Raw genomic sequence first — 22,929 nt, 5'->3', positions numbered from 1 at the left:
CTGTCAAAATGACAGAAACACAGAGATGTTTAACCCTCCTCTTTCTCTGTTAAACATCCAGGGTTTTACATTTGGTGAATAATATGTGTAGTTTTCAGTGTCTAGTGGGTCAGCATCTAACTGAGTTACTGATTTTTGTGATTGCAGGTGCAGAGTTCATCGCTGCTCCCTGATTTTGAAGAAGATTAAAAAATCCAAACACGCAAATAAAAAAGGTAAGAGAAACTCTGAAAGCTCTACATATTCAGCAAAACAGGCTTCACTCTCATCTTAAAATGAGGCTTCTCTAAGGTGAAAGATCAGGATGGTTTAAGAGCCATTTTAACCCTCATCCTTTGTCGTTTTTGGGGAGAATAATCCAGTAATATCAACATCAGCTATCGTTCCTCTCAGACCTCCCGCTCCGCCTCAGCTGCTGATTGTTATACAGCTTGTTGTGTTCTGTGCTCCTGTGTGCCGTGTGTACCAGAGGAGAAGCCGTTCTCACTCATGCGGCTGACGACTGTAATTCGGCTGGAAAAAGGGGAAAGCGCTGAGTTGGCAAAGCCTGCCTGTCTTGGGAAGGTCAGAGCATTCCCGTGTCACTGACAAATGAGCTGTATTTCAGGCTGCCGTTCTGCTCTGTTGTTTTTACAACAGGGAAGGAGAGGGGAGTGGACACACACACACACACACACACACACACACACACACACACACACACACACACAAATGCACTTTTAATGCCCCACTGCATCGCCCTGACTTACAGTTCACTTGCATCACAGTATGCCGACTATGTGTCCACATAGAAGCAGATTAATGAACGCCAAAGGAGATTACAAACGTTTTTGCATAACCATATTCATTAAAACCAAGTCAGTGTTTGAACCAAGCAGCAACTTCCAGTCTCAAAATATGAAGCCCATGCGGAAGTCTTATAAACTGCAGTTCATCAAGCGTCCACTGGAGGCTGGCTACAGAAACACAGGAAACCACATACACACCTATTCAAAGAAGACGATCTTTACAGCAGAAATTAACATGTTTATAGCCTGGTTCATATACGACGGTTCGGAAGATATTAAGATTACAAGTTTTTGCCCAAATAAGGACATGACTGACTTGACTGACAGGCGGGAACACATAGCTGTTGGCCAGGAGGCTCAAACCCCGCCTCTTTACCTCACACTAAGTTTGGTTCAGTTCAGCATTTCCAATATGGCTGCCACTGACAATTGGCTTCAAAACAGCGCTCAGGAACAGACGGGTGACATCACGGATACTACGTCCAATATTTATACAGTCTATGGTTTTGTTAAGTCTTTATATCTCTTTGAATGTGTTTCTCTTAGTTAGCGTTGACTCCCCTGAATGTAAACAACCTCAAACAGCGGGGAGTCGATGTAACTAGAGTTTTAATCTTCCATTGAGACACCATCGCTCCTCCTTCAGACATTTCTTTAAACTTAGAGAGTTTCCAGACTTCTTACATCAGCTGTGAAAGAGTTCCTCTCCATTATGAAACCTCCCACAGCTCAGCGGCTCGGCGGCTCCTCTTTCAGGAGACAACTTCGATTCTGTAAATCAATTATGGAAAACAGCTCCGCTAGTGTAGCGTGACGGAGTGCTTTAACAGGGGTCTGCAGGTGTGAAGGATGGAGTCAGTGTGTGTGTGTGTGTGCGTATATGAGTGTGTGTCATGCTCTGAAGTGATGCAGAGTGTCGCTTTCAGCATTAACAACAGGTACTTCTGACAGTCTTATTGATACTGACATTTAATATCAAAGGATATGAGATCTAGTTTGTACCACAACACAACCCTTCCTGTTGTATTTTGGAGCCATTAATTAATGAAACTTTAGATTCTGCTGCTGTTGTTATACAACGTACATTTATCATCATCCCTTTGCCATCACTCTTTTATTGTCAGACATTGTTTTAGTGTATATTTTGGTCCTTAAAGCTCCTCTAAGGAACTTCAGTTTGTGTTGATTTTGGCGCCCCCTGTGGACAAAGCAGTATCACATCTCTTTGCAGATTTTGTCCTCTACATGTTTTTTTTTTTTTCCAGAAAATGAAGCCGAGATATTAACAGTCAAATGTATCTCTCAGAGAATCTTTGGCAGGGAAAATGTGCAGGGAATGGTCTCTAATGGTCTGTTTTGCTTTTATCACTCATAAAGACTCATCAGTATTAATTTCAATCTGTTTCATAACCAGTCAAAAACTCCCTACTGGAGCTTTAATTTCATATTTAAGTAGGGCCTTTAAATTAGACAGCCTCCTCCTGCATTGTTCAGTTTCTATATTTTACATGTTTAATACATCTCCTTTATGTCCAGTTAAGCAGTTTCACCTCATATTTCTTTGCATCTTAAATAATCTGTCGCTGTGTACAGCTCAGGATAAAGACTGGCGACACTGAAGTTGAATATAATGCCAAATTTAAGATTTTAAAAGTTAGTGTGCCTTAAAAAAAAGTAACTATGAGCAGGCATGGTGAGAATAAAGACTCCTTCTATCTTCTCTGCATTTACTTAGTGACATTACATTTTGGAGAGGAGTGTCTGGGGGTGTTCAAGCAGAATACCACAGCGCCCTCTGCTGGTCGTCTTTGAAACAAAGAGAGTTTGGTATTTTAGATTCCTGTAACCTGATTTTCAAGCTTCTTTTTTTTTTGCTGTATCAGTGCCTGCAGATGATGATGATGCCTGCTGCAACAAACAGAGCCTGAGCAGTGTTGTAGTTTAGTTTAATAACATCATTATATGCAGATGCGCTTATCATCCTGAGTTCATCAGCAAATGTCAGCATCATGCTGTATTTGATTCAGTCACACAGACGTCAATCAGCCTCTGAGTTACAACCTCAAAGAGAGACTTTGTATTTATTGATTGCTCATGAACACAGAGCTGAGGGTGCAGGGTTCAGTCAGTCGGTGGTGATACAGTGAAATATAACAAATGAGTATTGCAGGGACCGGGCTCAGACAGGGAACAGAATTTAGTTGCAGAAAATACTTTTTTTTTTATCCATGTTTAAATTTTTTAATATTGTGATGGAGTAGATTAATAAAACAGCACTTTGTAGAGTAACATGTCAAGTGAGAGTTGCAAGATTATCAGAAATAAGAGCTTTAAAACATCCTGCCACTGGTGCTGTGAGAAAGTGATGTATGGGAAAAGCAAAGAGGACAAAATAAAGAGTCTTTTAGTTTTTTTAATTTGCACAGCAGATTTTTCCTTTTTTCTTGGCCACTATTAAACCTTACACTTTCTGTTTTTGTAATCTTGTTAATAAAGTCTTCTTTATGGCAAAGATATGGAGAAAAAACTTCAGACAGAGGGACAGGAGAGGAATCTGTCCTCCAAGGAATATAATGACTATTTAATAAACTTAATAAGAAACAAGAGGAAAGAATGCATTTTTAAGAAGATCAAATTTACATTTCTTTCACCTTCAGTCCTCCAGACTCACCTGAGCAGTCCAGCATGACAAATGTATTCAACAGTGCTCCCAGTCTGTTGCAGAGGAGGAAATTGGAGCCACAGGAGGCAAATATTTCTCATCTGTCTGGACGAGAGAGGACAAAAAGAGGCGACGCAGCATCCATAATGCATGAGTCCACACTGATCTGTCTGCCTGTCTGGATGGACAAACATCGTCTAATCTGAGGCAGACCGCTGAAGCTGCTCGTTTCTTTATGCCGTCTGTCTTTACAGACCTCACAGGGATCTGAACGCAGTCCTGCTTTTAATTGGAAATTATACTAAGTCCTTATACGACTGTTAAAGAGCAAGAGTGTGGAGTGTGAACTTAAAATACAACATAAACCTCAGGCATGAAGGTGCTGAAGGTTTGTTTTGGCATCAGAAAATGAGAGTTATATATTCTATATTCAGCAGTATAAACATTTACAGAATTACCTGTGTATGATTCAAACTGTGAGTTATAGATCCCGCCACTAGAGGGTGCTACTCTCTATATCTTCTCCTTTTTTATCATGAAGTGTTCTCTAGCACAGGGGTTCCCACACTTTTCAGCCCGCAACCCCCAAAGTATAACTTCCAAAGACTCGTGACCCCCACTGTCCCTCAAAGTGATTTAATGTGGCTTCATTTAGCTGGTTTGCAGAAAATGACCCTACTTATATGAGCATGTGTCTGTGTTTCCTGTGCTGTTATGAATGAACCTGCTGCTACTGATGCTTTTGATAATAACTGTTCACTAACCCTAAACTTAGGAGTCATCTGGAAACAAAGAAAGGCAGAAAACTCATTACATTTTCTATTTTCAAGGTTTTATGTCAAGTTAACCTACTATTTTTGTTGATATTTTTTACTGTAATGGGTCAAATGTACTATTTTTAGATAACTTAAAAAAAGAAACATTCTGGAAGACATCTCACGACTCCTCATTTGTGTCTCTGGACCCCTCAGGGGGTCCTAACCCCCCCTGTGGGAACCCCTGCTCTAGCAAAGAGTTTTCAAAGATGCTGTTTGAACAATAACAATATTAAGATAGATTACAGACAAAATGTACATCATGATGAGATTCCTGATGCTTATACTTTAACTTTTTAGGAGAAAGGACATCAGGATGAGACAGTTGGAAGAGTCAGTATGTTTTACAAATGTCTCTTGTAGAAATCAACGACTGAAAACACTTTATTTAAACAATAAACATACAAATAAAGAGACTGTGGTGAAAACAGAGCAGCATTTATTGTGTTCTGCCATCTAGAACTACTCTAAAATCAGTTATATCTCATTTACAAATGGGATATTTAATTCATTTAAGACCTCTGTGTATTTTGATTTGCTTTCTGTAACATCTGGAGACTACAGGGGGCAAAAATAAGAATAATCACACACATGGTGCAGCCATTAGGGCTTGTGTTGCTGAATTACTCAATGCTACTTTTCAGAAACTTGTAAACTTGAAACCTGTGAGTCATTTAGGTCACATGATGGTTAAAATAGAGCTCAGGGGAAACAGATACCACATTTCCCTTCAAGGTAAATTTACAGAACTAAAAGCTATCACTCAGATCATCGACTCTGACACAGCTGGATGAAGAGGAACATCATTTAACCATTTTACAAACTGTTTCCTGTCTTTGTAGATCAGCTCTCCAGGAGTACGTGTGTATCCAGTGCTGCCACTCATGCACATGACACAAAGAGACACATGCAGCTCGTTAGCACTCTAATACTCCCTCCTCTGATTCCCTTGCATCTCTTTCCAAGTTGTCCAGTAAGTGTTGTCACAGTGTCAGGATTATTAGTGTCACAGCTGTTGCACTTGATGAGATAAAACCGCACACACACACACTCACACACACACGACACAAACACACTCTGACTCATTGTTATTATTGTCTACAAAGCGGCTACCAGCAGAGGGCACAGCAGGCTCACAGGGCAGGTCACGCTGCTCCAACCTTTCCTCAGGCTTCTTATGCAAGACTTTTCCTCAGACTGAACCCTCCCTCCTCTGAGTCTACTGCTCCACAGTCACGTCCACATGCAGCTGCTGCAAAATACTAATAAATATCACTGGAGAAGGAAGTGTACGACACCAGAATAAAGTTAAATAATCCTTCCCTGTTGGCCAGCTGCTTTCTTCCACTTTTACCCCCTTGTAGCAGCTGACCTGTGCCGCTGGAAAGAGGATGTGATTTAATCACATTACAGCCTGATCAGGCCCGCCTGAGTCATGGTCGTCCACTCATGCCTTCTAAATGAATCACAGAAGTCGGGGTCAGAGTGATTAGATCAGCTGCTTCAGTCCTGACCAGTTGAACTACAGGTGATGTTGAAGCCTGCTGCAGCTGATCATACTGTTTTATATCTTTCTTTAAGTCTCTATCAGATGTAGGACTTCTCATTTATTTATCTATCTGTGTTTGCAGAAAGAAATAAATCAAATTTGAAAGAATGTGTTCATTGCTTTTGTTTTGAAGGAGGGATGATTTATAGTGAGCAGGTTGTTATAGCAGACTGGAGCTCCTACAGGGTGAGCATGACCCTGATGCTGTAACTTTGCTCTCACTAAAATCAAGACTTTTACACCAAGCATTGATCAGGACATGATTTTATTGATTTAAATATGATCATGTGTCTCTCCTTGGGAACAGTCGTGAGCTGAGCCTAAAGTAACGTTTCATGTAGCCATATTAAAACAAGCTAGCTTAGCTTTTATTATTCACATCAAGCTGCATTAAATGTCTCTGTCCTAGCGTCTTGATTTCCCCACTGTAGACTCACCAAAGTTAAATGAACCAGACTTCTTTTCTTCTTGCAGTTAAGCAAGATTTATACTTCTGCATTGCATATGTTGACATATGTTGACAGGGCCCTGTAGCTACGCAGAAGCCTACACATGTAGGCCCGGTTCAAACCTCTGCATCAACTCCACGGCGTAGTAGCTGACACGGCCATGAGCTCTACATACAGTACTTGTGCCTTAATGCTTGTAGGCAGTGTGATTTCTATGCTGGTCAGATCACCTGTTTCCAGTCCTGCTGCTATCTGCTTGCTTGTCCACAGAGAACTATGCTGACTCTGAGAGTGTTGTGTTAAATGGGAGCAGATTAATGTTGCTGTTGATCCTACAGTAATTATCATATCACTGTCTCTTTAAAGAACTACCTTTAAAGCATCATACAGACACTATATGCCTGTGTATAATTTTTTGACACATAAATCTTCTTCTTCAAGGACTCATAAGAAAATGTGGTGATTGCAACATGTTTTTTGGCTTTTAAGTTGGCATTTTTAGAAGTTGTTTTCTTGTGTGGAGTCTCTCTCTCTTCCTCACAGAGATTGGGTGGCTCCACCTACACCTTTACACCATCTGAATTTAAGCCCTGCTGTGAGGCTTCTCCAGTGCCAGATTATTCCCTCATCTGATGTGGTATTTACGCCTGTTCTCTCATGAATTTTCAATTATTCAAGCTTTCTAGCTTTGTGTGTTTTTACCAGTGACTAACTCTGCTGTCCTCCATTCTTCCAGTGCCTCCACGAGCCCCCCAGTACTACCGCCCAATTGCTGCCACGCTGCCACACTCTCTCCCTGGATTCACTCACCAGCCTCCTCCTCAAGCCCTCACGTCTCCAGCCTTCACTTCTCCTCAGATTCCCTCCTCATGCCTTGGACCCTGGATCCTGTCCCTCCACCCCCCTTCAATACATTCACTTAACTGCTTCATCTGCCTCCGGTTGTGCTTTTGGGTCCACACTTAAACACCTGGTTTTCTAACCGCCACAGAAAATGTGCGACATTTAAATACAGAGAAAGGTACTGCTTCTTTAAAAACACAGCCCAAATAGTTGTTTGAACTTAAGTCCCATCTTTGACGAGGCAAATAACCAATCATAACTTCTTATTTAAGGGCAGCAGCAGAGGTGGCCAGATTTCAAGGAGGCGCAGTGCCACGCCTCTGGACGTGCCTCTGTTTTATTAGTTTTCAGAAGGACTTCTCACCACTAGAAAACCCCTCCCCTCCTCAGGCAGTGTTGAAGAGTGATTGTAAGGACTTTCAGGAGCTAATTGTTGATGAATCAAAGTTTCCTTTTCACAAGTTGAGTTCATTCTATGAAGCACTCGCTTCCCATGTAGAGCGTGTTTATCACATCTGATAACAATGCCTGGAAATGATTGATTCATAAACTGATAAACAAACAATATTTCTGGAAACGACATGAAGAATAACAATCTGGATAACGTGATAATGGTTTTACAATGTTGTGGTTTTCTCCAGCTTTCTAAAGCCAATTAACTGATCCCGTCCCGCTGCTTCCTGCCACTCACACTTTTCCTTTTACTGCAGGAGGAGGAAGAGGAGAAGAGTCCGATTGTTGCAGCTAATAGAAGTCTTGTGGTTTTCTTCCTTTCGTTTCAGGTCCCATGACTCCGCTGAACTGCGTCCGACTCTCTAACCCATGACATGGCTGAGAGCCCTCATCTCCAGCATCCCTCTGAACCACCGCTGTTTGAGTTATGGGAGGTGTATGTGTATATGTGTGTATGTGTGTATGTGTGTGTTAGTGTAAAAGGTGTGTGTGAAATCACAAATGGATTATCACTTGACTCGTGGTTAACATAACAGGCTTTAGTCAAGTAGGGTAAGAAGACAGAGAATGTGTTATGTCACTCAGTATAATGGTGTTAAATATTTTAAAGTCTTAAATTGAGTCTCTTTATCAGGCTGTTAATGTCATTAAATCATAGAAAACTTCAACTATTTCTAATTGTGAGCATAAAATTGTCATCATTGAATGTAGAAACCTCAAAACCTGAAGCCATGTGCACACAATCTGGATGTGCTAATCGATTATTTATACAAGCTTATAATAATTTGACCACACTTGCATAATGTTCCCATGAACAGGACTCATACAGTAAATATCTGCACCACACTTGTTGCCCCGCCTGTAGTCCTTACGAGGTTGTTGATCCAGTGGAGTCTCCTTGAGGTGCAGCTGGGACAGGATGAGGCGCTCAGAATTAAGATGAGGTGTTTAATGCCATCAAGATTCTCTGGAACGATCTGTCCGAGGAAGTCAGGTCTGCGGACTCAGTGATCTCTTTTAAATCTCCTCTTACGACATACTGTTATTGTAGAGCCTCTCTCTGATTTTATCTGAATTTCATTTTATGTTATTTGAGTTTAAGAAATATATTTTAAACTAATGTATTCCTTTGGAGTTTTTTTAGGGGAATTTAATGTATTTTAAAATATGTTTTATTTCTGGATCTTAACTTGTCTGGTTTTACAAACTGCTTGTTTTATTTTGCTCCCCATGAAAGCACATTGTAACTTCTATTTTTAAAAATGTGCTCTATAAATAAAATGATTACTTATTATTAAGATAGATTTAACAAATAAATACTCCTTCAAGTGTAAAGAAAACTAATCTTGAATAAATCAGTTACAGCGACGCTTCCTTAGTACAAAATAAAATAAAGTTCACTCTTTAAGATAGACCTCTGAGAAAGACTGCAGGAAGTTTGTTGTCAAAACATGTCAAGGGAAAAAAAGTAAATACACTGATCTAGTAACAAGAACTGTCCTACTATTAGATAACAAGATAATTATACCATATACATAAATACTATCTTGTTGCTCACAATATATATATAGAAAAAAAATACTTGTTGGGACTTCAGGGGCTTTATATTTTCCTCAAGTTTGTATTTTTCAGACTGATCTGTGAGCTTGAGGTGTTATATACACTCAAATTGTATTCCCTAAATTATACTAGAATATAATGTTTATGCCTAAAGAAATTAAGTTTGGAGAAGATTTTATAATAATCTTTATTTATAATGTATGAGCCAAAAAGTTACAAATAAATGACAGCAAATCAGAGTCAAGTAGTAAAGTAAAGACTGAGAATAAGTTTAAATAAGTAAAATAAGTAGAAATAAAAATAGATAAATAAAAGATATAATAGAAATTTAAGATGTATACAAATGTTATGAACAGTAGTAATTACAGGCAGCATTTAAAAAAATATTCAGTAGTTATAGGTTGACATTGCTGTGATTATGGTTTGGTTATTACAGATAAGGCAAGATAAATAAATAAATATGGGTATGTAATAATAATAGATAGATAGAAAGATAGATAGATTGATGGATGGATGGATGGATGGATGGATGGATGTATAGGTAGGTAGGTAGGTAGGTAGGTTGTTAGGTAGATGGATAGATAGATAGATAGATGGATGGATGGATGGAAGGATAGGTGGGTAGATGGATAGATAGATAGATAGATAGATAGATAGATAGATAGATAGATAGATAGATAGATAGATAGATAGATAGATAGATAGATAGATCAGCATAATTTATTTTAAAAAGTAGATTTTTCTTTCCCTTAATAGGGTTATATGGATAAACAAAGATGGGGAGAGCAGTGTTTATATAAAGGTAAAACAATATCTTATTACATTATTGCCTTTTACGGCAGGGGTAACATTACAGATTTAAACTTATTATATCTCAGGGATTTCCCATCAGTGTTTTCATGCTGAATCAGGCCGACAGTAGTACCTGCAGCAGCCTGGAGATGGACACTTGTGTTCTGTACTTCCCTGTCTATTTTCAGAGCGCCATAATAAACAGGAGGGGGGGGGAGCCTGTCTTCCTGGAGGGGGAGGAGCCTGTCTTCCTGTTTAGGAGTGGATTTGGTGACGTCAGCCCGGCCAGCGCCCCTGCGCACCACACAAGTTGAAGCACGCGCTCTACCAACCCGAGAAGAAGGAGAAGAAGAAGCTCGAGACGTCAGTTGAACATGGCGTTGATCTGCAGAGCTGTTACAGGTCTACAGAGAGAAACCAGCACCGACACGACCTCTGAGGGGGTCTGAGGGACTACAGAGAACACCTACATTCGACCGGGGACGGTTCCCTGAGCTTATTCTGCTGTAACTGATCATTTTCTGCCTCTTCACGGACTGTCACAGGAGGCACAGCTAACCTTTCATTACCTGGACCTAGCTTGACCACAGAATGTGGACCAGCTAACTGGAGCCAACTGGTTATTGATCCTCTCAACCACCACCCCCTTCCAGATATTTGGGTTAACTCCTCGTCTGCTCAGAGGTATTACTCAGTCAATAACAACACAGCATGATCCAGTGAACTGTTGCTGCTTTAATTCAAGGTACACACAGCTAATCAAGGTGTTGTTTTTAAAAGTGTTAGCCTGCACAGCATCAAGGGAATGTCTGACAACCAGAGCTGGAACTCTTCTGGTTCCGAGGAGGACATGGAGCCCAGAGAGGAGTCTGGACATCTGGTTGGTGTCGTCGACTTGAACGGAGTCCTCAGTAAGGTATGTACATGTCTCAGCTGTCAGGTAGGAATACAGGAGGAGAGGAGGCAGTGTTGTGATGCCCTGTGTCAAATCATGGCATGTGTACAGGGGAGATACTTCACCTTCTGTCAACATAGCAGCTCAGAGGGAGAGACAAGAAACCCCCCTCTGATGCTAAAGGGGAATTGAGTACTCAACTTTTATTTATATAACACCTTTCATATATAAACATGGAGCTCAAAGTGCTTCATGGAATAACAGACAGAAAACAACAGAAATGGTAGAATTATAAAAGGCATGATTATAAATAAAATACTTCAAAATAAAATAAATTCAGTAAAATTAATAAATTAAGTAAGAGTGGAAAGGAAAGCAAGAAATACCAGAAATGAATAGATAAATAAATGTTAAAGCAATTATTAAAATAATAATAATAAAAATATGAATGCAGTCCAGGGCTAAAAATAAATGACTCCAAATTAAAAGTAGCTGAAACGTGATAAGTGGATCCCTTATTGACCCCAAGAGGGGGAATTCAGGTGATGCAGCAACACTAAAACACAAACTAAGCAATGAAAGTGAGATAAAAAGACATAGTAGGATTGAAAGAAGCCATTAATGTCAACATATTTTACCATAATATAGAATAAAGAGCAACTCAAAGTGCTTTACAGGTTTAAAAAACAGAACCAAAGCAGCAACAATCAACAAAAACACACTAAAAATATTATATAATCATTTAATCATCATCTAATTAATCCGCTCGCTCTCTCTCTACTTACATAAGTTTACATACAGACTAAATAGTGTTAATTAGGAAGGATTATTATGAATAATCAGCCCCCCTCACTGCTCTGAAGTAGGTAACTTGCAGTCTCACTGTCCAGCTGGACACAGAATCACAACTGATGTTGTCTTAACTGAAATTAACCTTTTAATGAACCGAGAATTCAGACTCGCAGATTGAATCTTTAATGTGTGTTTGTCGTGGATTTCTTTGTGTGTTTCCTCTTTTTGTTTCCTCACAGATTTGTGCATGTGCCAATCAACTTGGCATTTGTCTGTACGCATGGTATTTATGGTCCATTTTGAGATTAGGTAGCAGACACAGTTGCGTGTTTTTTTTTGGCTTGGATGCAGCAATCTTGTTTTGCTCTACAAACATCTTACAAACCACTGAAGAGAGCCTCTCTAGTGTCTGTCTTACATGGAGACCCTAATCCTGTAAGGTAATAGTTTTAGATGCAATATAAAGAGAGCACAGTAATGCACATCACGTCAGGTCATTGATCCTCCTTCAATTAGTTATTTTATTGTGATGTGTCATTGCAAAAGTATAATCCATTCCTGCAGTGAGTGGGGGTTCATTGAATTAAAATAATTCACATAATAGCTCAATTTCATTCGTAGTCCTATAAGGCAGGTACTCTAAACAGAAAAAACACACCTCTACAATGACAGGACATGTCACAGAACAGCACACAAAATAACGCAGGTGAAGTTTGACACACAAAATGGACACGTTTGTTACATAACAAACGACAGATCCAAACACAACATGCTGGTTAAACTGCAAGAGGAGCCCAAAGCGCCTGGGAACAGGCGTCAGAGGAGAAACAAATATTATTCATGAGCACATGACTGGTTTGTTTTTTAACCAATGTTTAAAAGCTAAATAGTTCTCACACTCCCAGAGTTCCTCTAACAGACTCAATCATTTCACAGGCGGGTAAGATATCTGTGGGTTTAGCTATACATGGCATTGGTAAGTTGTGTACAATGTAAAAACCAGGCAGGGGATAAAAAAGGAACCTGCAATCTGTCAAATGTGGGGGAAGTGATGAAAATAACATGCCACCTGCTGCTGTGAATATCTGTTCTGGGACTGACGGTGCACAGCATGAGGGAAATATGCCATCTGTAACAACATTGTTTAATAAAAAATAATAACTAATAATATTGGATTTATTTATCAATCAATCAATCAAACTTTATTTATAAAGCACCTTTTATACAAATCAAATTTAATTCAAAGAAACAAATAAAATAATGACATAAAAAAGGATTTTAAAATAGACACTAATGAACACCAACAACAATACAATCTGTTTAATTAAATAAGTTAAAGCATTAAATTAATTATTAATAATTTTAATAGTTAAAATAAATACATTTTAAAAAAGTTGAAAAAAAAATAAAGACTAAAAATATCAATAAAACTGAGTAGATAAATAAAAAACAAATGTTTAAAATTAATAAAATAATTAAATTAATAAAACTGTTAAACCCACATAAAAGCCAGACTGAATAAATACATTTTTAGTTTACATTTAAAAGTCTCTATCTCTATCAGCTCCTCTCAGATCCTCCGGCAGGCTGTTTCATCGTCTCTGAGCATCGTGGCTGAAAGCAGCGGCACCAAAAGTTTCTGTTCTCTGAGGAACACCTAAAAGAGAGGAGCACAAGGAGGATCTGAGAGGCCCTCCTGGTTCATACACTAAAAGCTGAGATGTAGTCTGGTGCCTTAAAAACTAGTGACAGAATTTAAAAATCAACATGAAAAGAAACAGGAGAAACTAGTTTCAAAAACCAAGTTCCACAGTGCTTTTCATGACCAGCAAAGTAAAAGAAGCATTCCTTCCTTCCCATTATTTTAGAATATATTTCTTAAAACTCAGATAGTGTTCATTGGACTTCTTCAGGGTTAATTTTTATCTGTGTACACCCGTACGACATCTCTCCCCTGGTGACCGTCTGTAGCAGCAAATGGTGTTTGTGTTTTGGGCAAACGTCCAGTAATACTCTTAACACCGCTTCATCAACAGTGTGCAAGATGCAGGGACGTGCAGAGCCGCTTTAACATGTAAACTTCCCGCTCTGTATTAATAACACTGTCTGTTTCTCCAAGGTAAACACACTGATAAGCCCTCTGCTAAACAAAGTGTCGCTAACCTATTTGGCCATATGCTTCCTTCCGCACACTTTGTGCAAGACTCTGTTTTGGACAAATTGCCCAGAGTTTAAATGAGCTAAGCTGCTGGCAAGCTACCGTGGTATTAATCTGACTGTACGATGGCTGCCTGTAAACAGATTGCACGCTGACCCGCTAACCAAGCATATTGCGAGATTAAGCAGATCTGTTTCGAGAAAAGCTCACCTGTTCAATCATACTAATCCCAGGACACGTCACACTGGAGGTGCTGGGGAGATTAATGAGTGTACACCTTATGTAAAATCCTGCATGTGTCAGGTTTTCCCTCAAGAGGAGGGTTATTAGGTTTGACAGTTTACTTTGTGTAAGACTACTCTCCAGAAGTATAGTGAAAACATATTCTGATTGTTAGTGTTTTATGTTCAATCATTCAATCCGACTTTATTTATAAAGCGCTTTTCATACAATGACATTGTAACACAAAGTGCTGCACATAAAACAAACTAAAATAGAATACATTAATAAATAAACACAATCCTAAGGTTAAGAACACAATAAATGCAACAATAGTAATAAAAACATTAGAATTAAAATACATAAATAAAAAACAAAAAAGAAGTTGATGAATGTACTGAGGAAACGCTCTCATGATATCTTAATGAGGAAACATTGGAGGAAAAATAAGATGTTAAAACTCAACACAGAGAATTAAACTCACCAAAAATAAAATACATTTCTAAGATAATTAAACACTTAAATATTAAACCATTAAAAGAAAATAAGATGATATACTTAAAAAATAAAATAAATAAGTACATAAATGAATACAATAGAATAAAAGTAACTAAAATTTGAACTAGATAATGAAAAATATAAGATGTGGAAACACTGGAGGTAAAATAAGATGTTACAACTCAATACAGGAAATTAAAATCACCAAAATAAAATCAATTTCTAAGATAATTAAACACTTAAATATTAAACCATTAAAAGAAAATAAGACCCTATACTTAAAAAAATAAAATAAATAAGTACATAAATAAATAAAATAGAATAAAAGTCACTAAAATTTGAACTAGATAATAAATAAATAAATAAATAAAAAAGAAGTTGCTGAACGAACTGAGGAAATGCTCTCATGATATTTTAATGTGGAAACACTGGAAGATAAATAAGATGTTAAAACTCAGAGAATTAAAATCACCAAAATAAAATAAATTTGTAAGATAATAAACCACTAAAATATTAAACCATTAAAAGAAAATAAGATCCTGTACTTAAAAAATAAAAAAAAATAAGTAAATAAATAAATAAAATAGAATAAAAGTGACTAAAATATGAACTAGATAATAGATGAATAAATACGTAAAAAAGAAGTTGCTGAACGAACTGAGGAAATGCTCTCATGATATCTTAGTGAGGAAAAACTGGAGGTAAAATAAGATGTTAAAACTCAACACAGGAAATTAAACTCACCAAAATAAAATACATTTCTGTGATAATTAAACACTTAAATGTTAAACTAGTAAAAGAAAATAAGATGCTATACTTAAAAAATAAAATAAGTACATAAATAAATAAAGTAGAATAAAAGTGACAAAAATTTGAACCAGATAATAAAGGAATAAATACATAAATAAAACTGTTATAAGAATGAAACTCAGTTAGACTAAAAAGGTAGGTAGGTATGTTCTTCTCTTTCAGCTCACAAAGACATTAACTCATGCTTTATCTCCTTTCAGTGGACAAACTACATCCATGGCTGGCAGGACCGCTGGGTCGTCCTGAAGAACAACACACTGAGCTACTACAAGTCTCAAGATGAGACCGAGTACGGCTGTCGAGGCTCCCTCTGCCTAAGCAAAGCTGTCATCACTGTGAGTACTCTTGTAATTCTTCACTCTAAAGCAGCACTTTTTCCTTCCTCTGCCCTCGGCTACAATCCTTAAAGTGTAAACATCAGCACTCGCTTGATGTAAAGTTCTGTGTCGGACCTCTCATCTCACAGGAAGAATAAATATTGCTGTTTGTGCTTGCGTATTCAGATGGAGGAGCTATTACTCACAAAACAGTTAACGGTCAAACGTACATCAGCACACACCCAAACACTATCCAGGACCCAGGAGGATACTCTCGTGTTTATCTTATTTAAATGAGTATTTAAATAACAAATGGTGGTTATACACTACCCCTGTGTTCTCACTTCACCTGCTACTTACAGTGATTCTCTGTAGAGGACTCTGTGTGTTGCTCTTTCTTAATCTTACACTCAAGCGACCAGGCGGTGTTCAGACAGTTGTGTGACCATGACATCCACAGTGAGTATATATTTCTAACACATTAAGAAGTACAGCTTTGCTTGTGAGTGATCAAAAAGTTTAAATTATGTTTGACCTTCTTATATCAGTGAACCAGCTGTGAGAAGACCGGATCTGGTCGTGTTGTGTGACTTTGTGTTTTAGCTAGTAGAGATGGGATTTACGGCTCTTTGAAGGGAGCTGGATGTTGTGGATCCGCTCCTCTCAAAGAGCCGTTCAAAAGACTGGTTCCTTTGTATATTCATTTATTTATAAGGGTGTCCCGATACAACCTTTTCACTTCTTTTTTCATTGCAGCCTTGAGTATTGACTGATACCGATATCAGCACGAATCATACATACTTTTATCACTTATTTTGTAGTATGGAATGTTAGAAAAGGCTTGATCAAATGATATTACTCAATCAGAGAACAATAGTCAGCAACAGTAGGTATGAGAAAAACTGACCCATGTGTTATTAACCAATGGGTTACATACATTTTAACCTTAAACATAAGAATATACTACAATTGAATGAAATAAATAAAATATTAAAGAAGACCCTGAAAAATAACCTCAATAAAGACAAATTATATATATATATATTTTTTTTTCTTTAAATTGTTTTTTTTTGCCTTTTATTGATAGGACAGCTGAAGGAAATGTGGGGAGTAGAGAGCGGGGGAGAGTTCAGTAAATGGTTGACCAGCCAGGAGTCGAACCGGCAACCCCTGTGACGAGGAATATAGCCTCTATACGTGGGCCGGTTAGACCGCTAGTCCACCAGCGCCCCAACAAATTATACTTTTAAAGTGCAAAATAACAATTCAGATCCAGAGTCTGGAATGGACTGCTTGTATGGGAGTGTTTATATCAGAGATTTTAGATGCAGGCTGATATCAGACCGATATCAGACTGATATCAATATCGGATCGGGACACTCCTATTTATTTAATTATGTATTTTTAAGAAGCCAGCCTGGGGTTGAAATAATCACTATGGGGATGATTTACACCTCCTGTCGCTAAAAATTGGAAAAAGAACGGCACAAACTACAAATTGGTTCCAATCCTTCGTGTTAAAGAGCCGGTCAATAGATCCGGTTCGTTCGTGAACATCTCAACTCTATTAGTGAGTCAGAGCGGACAGAAAAAAAGGCTCCTTCCAATAACCGTAGCTGCGATTTAGGGTAATTATGATAATGATTACTGAGTTCATATAGAAACTTGAAAACAGAATTTGCCAAGTGCTTTAAAAGATGCAGCAAAAGCAGGATTGTAACAAGGCAGAAGACAAAGTTTGAGTTATGATAAAGTTAAAACATCAAGAAAAGTAGCATAAACAGGGTCGACAGAAGATAGAAGGATGATCTAAACAGGGTTTAACTTACATTTGAAATATTAAAAATGAAGATTTGAATAGATACAAATGCTTAATAGTCCAATGAAAGAACTGAGCACCAATCACCTCTGAGGTGTACTGGACTTACCTTTTAGCCTTGCTTGACTGGTAATTTAAAAGTCTACTACTTCGATTGACCTTCATCACATTGTAAAATCCTTCTAAAACTTTCAGCAGGAGCTTAATATTAGTTTTAATAATCAGTTGTTTTAATTTTCACGTCTTAAGTTTGAGTTTCTCTCAGCAGTAAACCGGATTTCCTCGTAAGAAGGAAGAATTGTATTTGGTTTTTCTGCTTCTCCGTGCCTCCCTCTCTCTCCTGTAACCTTTCACACACTTTCAGAAATCTCACATGTTATATTTGATGTGATTCAGATGTCAGGCATCCATCCACCCACCATATGGTTCTCTTAAATCCATAAGAGAGGCTCTAGTCCTTCCTGGATCCATATGTAGGCCTCAGGCTTGTTTACTATGTTAATCAGAGGAAGAACGTTACACTGGAGGTTCTCAAACTCGTTCCTCGACTCTCAGATTCACAGAGATCTCCTGATTATTTCTCAAGTTATGCTGGAGGGTAACTTTCCTGTCAGGTGGCTGTGTGTTCCAACACATCGGACTATGTGGTAACACTTGGACTGGAAACATCATCATGAGACTGGTGATGCTGTGACTCTGTATAGGATTGTAGAAACCAGTGAGTCATGCAGGGTTGCATTTGAACCGAGTCCCATGGCTACTACACTTCAACCTAGATCCTTCCTTGGACTCTTAAAGAAAGTGCTTCATGCTGGGTGTTGACTTTCAACTCAACTTTATTTATAAAGCACCTTTTATACAGACAAGCAGCCTGAAGGGCTTCATGAAAGAACAGAGAGACAGAAAACCACAGAAATGAGTAAAATAATAATAATTGAAAATATTTAAAAATAAAATGAATAAATACAGTAAAATTAATAAAACAAGTAAGAGTAGAAAGCTAAATTAAAAATCAGTTAAAGTTGAAAAGATTAGATGAATGCAAGAAATAAATACATAGATATAGATAGATAGATAGATAGATAGATAGATAGATAGATAGATAGATAGATAGATAGATAGATAGATAGATAGATAGATAGATAGATAGATAGATAGATAGATAGATGCATAATTAAATAAATAAATAAACAATGATTGTGATAATAATGCAGTTCAGGTCTAAAAATAAATAACTCTAAATTAAAAGCTAGATTAAAAAGGTAAGTCTTAAGTTTACTTTGTTTCATTTTTAACCCAGGTCAGTGTTTGATTGCAGAACTGTCTGCCAGTCTCTCCCAAACAGTAACAAGAGGCATGAATAAGTCACTGTTCCAGGCAGAGTACAGCAGGCTTTGCTATTAGCTGTATTTGTTCAGCTTCATCCATTCCCAGCCTACGTAAACATTAACCTTGTGTGGCGATCGTCTGCAGTCATTTCTCATTCCAATGGAAAGTTGGGTCTCGAATTGTTGGCATAAATTATGTAGAGTTATACTTAGTGAGACAGTTTTTGCCTTCTTTGAACATTTTTGTGTTTTGTTTAGTCAGTAAATCTTTGAGTTCTCTTCATGTTTCCCACATGTACACAGTCTGTCCTCAGTTATTAGGCTTGTAATGTTTCCAGATGTATTTTTGAACTATTTGCAAGGGAATAACTATTTCAATTTCCCAACAACATTTGAATGTGGTCATTTCAATTTGCGTCTTTGTTTGTAGAGCTCATCTTTGCATTTAGACCAAATCCTTCACACTGTAGTTTTAGTTACAGTTCTGACACAATGCTGAGGTCAGAGGCTGTTAATACTACTGGAATAGGACAGGACAACATGTTAGCATTCCTGTGTTGTGGAAATGCAAGATTATTTAAAGTGCATGTCTGTCCAGAGTGGGGTTATTGCTTATTGCTTGGTCCTTGCAGCGGCATTGAGGACTCTACATACAATCAGCTTAGAGCTTAATAATGATAATTATTATAATTGCTAAGACTTTTCAAGGTACTCGAATACACTTTACATAAAGTAAATCTATAAAACCAAATAAAAACAGGTGGGGAGGGAGTAGAGGTTATGTGTTGTGGTCTTTTTTGAAGAGGTAGGTCTTGAGTTGGTTTTGAAATGGGTGAATTGAGTCAGAGTTGCGGATGTGTGGAGGAAGAGAGTTCCAGAGAGTTGGTGCCACAGTGCCCCCCCTCCCTCAAGGTGTGGTGCTTGGTCTTGGAGATAAGGGACAGGATACTGGCATCTGAGGTGGCGAGATGGAGAGTGGCGTTTGAGGAGCTCGGTCAGGTATCAAGAGGCTGATCTTGAAGTTGATTAGGTGCTGTAACCCTGCTCCCACATAATGTGATCTATATCTGCTCAATGTTTCAATTAGGAACAAATAAACACAGAGATTGCTCGCTTGAAGAGATTATAGTTAAACACAACCAGTAAGTGTTTTGCATTTTGCATCAAGTATCCCACAGCAGAACTCCAAAAAGCTATCTCTGAGTGTAAGTGTCTTGAACTTGTTATTTGTCTGATCATTGCAGCCACATTGTGAACATTGTGTTTGTATAAGTTTGCAGGTCAGAGACACAGTTGTTGAAACATCAACGCCTACATTCACACAATTCAGTCAGGATGCTGAGGGTGAGAAATTCTGGTAAACCTGTGAATGAGGGTGTGAAATCAACATCTCAACCGAAGGAAGTTTAGAAACTTTTCTCATCAGATGGACAAAATTAATATCGAGCAGCTCTGCAGCTTCCATTATAACACAGTCAGATACACCTACACTATTAAATAGCTCCTCAAATTTCAACAGACTGGAAGCAGCATCTGTGTCACACCGTCTCAACTACAGGAGAGTATTCATTGCAGAGCTGACAGATTAAATTGCACGCCCCACCTGTCATCACAATAGCATAGATCTCTTCTAATCACCCTCTTTGTGTGTTCAAGGGAACTTATTGACATTAATGAATTGCATTAACCACTGAGTGTAACACACAACCCTTCTGTTAGTTAAGAACTGATGTTGCATTAGAGTCAGGGAGGTTGAGACAGTAAATTATAGATGAAGTCAAACAAAGTGAAGATGATAAACTTTATTTTTATGACGAGATTCACACAAGAAATACAACATCTAACTTTACTCTGCATCACAATGTAGTCGTATGTTTTGTCTTTTACTTTTAACATCAGACTGTAAACAATGATTAAAGCACTGAAGGGAAGTTTTGGCACACACATTCAATATTTTCCATTGCTTAATATTGTCCAGATGCTTCATGAAGGCGTTTCGTTGGATGCCGAATCAGCACTTGATGTTTCACAAGTCTCTCAGGAAAGAGAAACCCAAAACTACTCAAAAACTACTTAAATTTGGACACACCACCCGGGTTGGTGTGTCCAATCACAATTGTCGCCAGGTGGCACAAAAAAACAGCTGTTACAAAATAAAACAAAGTGATAACAAGTAACGTAAACACAAAAATCACAGAAAAAACTGAAATAAAATTATTTGAGAAAAATACAAAATAATGAAAATACACAAAAACAAAAAACAAGAATTCAAATAAAAAGAGAAATACGCAAATACAATAAAAAAAATAGAAAATCCAACACAAAATCCAATAAAAATAAAAATAGAAATACACCAGAAAAAATCATAAATACAAAAAACAACAATTTAAATAAAATAGAAATACACCAAAAATCATAAAAACAACAATTTAAATAAAAGAAAAATAGAAATACACAATAAAAATCATAAAAACAACAATTTAAATAAAAGAAAAATATTGAAAAATCCAAAACAAAAACCAAAAAAAAAATTAAAATAGAAATACACCAGAAAAAATAATAAAAACAATAAACAACAATTCAAATATAATAAAAATACACAAAAAAATAATAAAAACAGAAAACAACAATTCAAATAAAAATAGAAATACACAAAAAATACAAGAACCACCTCGACAACCTCTCCACTGTGCGATCAGAAAATGGATTACCAAAAAACAAAATTACCAATATTGCAGTGAACTCAATCCCTATGAATCTCTGCATGCAAATTGGGGGAATTTTGCAAGTTTTTCAGGAAATGATAAACTGAAATGTTCTTTTTTTAGTGTTACACCCTTCAGCATGCAGTTGCATAATAATCAACCCTTCCCTTCTTTGTATCCATCTTTAACCTCCAACAAAGGCCACACTGTAAGATCTGTGTTTGTGTTATGACACTAATGTTTGCTAGAGTATCCATGGACATTTGGTGGAGACATTGATAATGATACGGTAGAGAGTGCTGACAACCACCACACTGTGTTGACAGTTTTCTTGAGCGTTGTGTTATCTTGTTATTTTGTGGTGCACAGGATCATCAGATTGCAGCCGTACCTGCACCGTCTGCAAACCACCGTCCCCATTTTTAGCTTTATGGTCAGTTAATGAGAGCAGACTGGCCTACTTGTGGTGCCTTCTCTCAGGGGAATTAATGAGTAGAGCAGACTGAATCTGTAGTAGTCAGCTGCTGGAGTGTTTTGAGTTCCTCTCGGCGGGGACAATGGATGTGATAATTTGTCGTTTTCCTCATTGTTTCCGTCACAAGAGACAAGGGAAGAGACGGGCAGGAGGTCAAGGGGAAGTTGAACAGATTGACGTCAGGCTTAGAGGAAATTGCAGAGTATCTTCAGTAAGGAAATGAGACTCTTCCTCGTAGCATGCAACTTCCTTTACTAGAGGGGGTCACAAGCAGGGTCATGAACCATATATCTGTCTTTAGGGGGTTTGTGTATGTGTGTGTGTGTGTGTGTGTGTGTGTGTGTGCTTCAATGACTCAATGTTGTTTTCTTTAGCCTTCCTTTTCCTTTTGCTTCACTCTGACCGTAAGGTGAGTCAGTGTTTCCTCCCCGTTGGAGCCGCAGAGATCCCGTTTTGGTGTCAGAGGCTGCAGAGAGAAGTTCCTGGCAGCTTGCCTCGGCTGATATTTTGGACGAGGAAAAGAAACCGTATTCATCTGGATCTCTGCTTGATGATGAGGATGTTAAAACGTGCATGGATGAGTAATGAAATGAGTTAGGTGTGGTGCAGCTTTGTGGACATTGTCCATGTTTGCATTGGTTTGGGTCCTCCTCTCCTTGTAGACAATGAGGGAAACAATTCTCATGGGAAGCTTTATACCGGCTCAAAACTGGTTAAAGCAGAGAGGACGAAGTGAAGTGGAAGCTTACATTTCAAAGAACAGAACGATGAAGCTGTTTGATTTTAAATTGTTAATTCCAACCCTCCTGTCCAGTTTTCTCCCCTCACATGTTCCTTTGAAAGCTAGTGCAGCTGAAAACTATCCAAAAATGAAGCGCACAGATATCCTGAATCAAAGAGTGTGACACTGATGATCTGAACGTGGGATGAAGCGGAGATACTTCCTGGCAGAGGCTTCCCACCAAAAGAGAAAAACTGCTTTGTTGTGAGTCCGCTCTGGTA

At 38.0% G+C, this 22,929-nt stretch overlaps 1 protein-coding gene across 9 annotated transcripts in view; it reads left to right on the top strand.

Annotated features, from left to right (window-relative positions):
• The window catches only part of LOC117830698 (ceramide transfer protein-like), a 152,170-nt gene that overhangs the window by 109,129 nt on the left and 20,112 nt on the right, over positions 1-22,929 (top strand). For 4 of the 9 annotated variants that reach the window (XM_034708933.1, XM_034708924.1, XM_034708929.1 and 1 more), the window contains 8 exons: positions 148-215; positions 6,787-6,900; positions 7,000-7,284; positions 7,379-7,515; positions 7,889-8,553; positions 10,100-10,595; positions 10,692-10,827; positions 15,484-15,618. In XM_034708933.1, coding sequence (XP_034564824.1) covers positions 10,717-10,827; positions 15,484-15,618 — 246 coding nt within the window. In that variant the 5' untranslated portion in view covers positions 148-215; positions 6,787-6,900; positions 7,000-7,284; ... (2 more) ...; positions 10,100-10,595; positions 10,692-10,716. The remainder of the gene's footprint in view (positions 1-147; positions 216-6,786; positions 6,901-6,999; positions 7,285-7,378; positions 7,516-7,888; positions 8,554-10,099; positions 10,596-10,691; positions 10,828-15,483; positions 15,619-22,929) is intronic. The other 5 variants (XM_034708925.1, XM_034708930.1, XM_034708926.1 and 2 more) reach the window with 3 other exon arrangements.

Source organism: Notolabrus celidotus, chromosome 19 (genome assembly GCF_009762535.1).
Source record: "Notolabrus celidotus isolate fNotCel1 chromosome 19, fNotCel1.pri, whole genome shotgun sequence".
In the NCBI taxonomy this organism is placed as follows: domain Eukaryota; kingdom Metazoa; phylum Chordata; class Actinopteri; order Labriformes; family Labridae; genus Notolabrus; species Notolabrus celidotus.
This window is presented reverse-complemented; position numbering and strand designations above follow the sequence as displayed.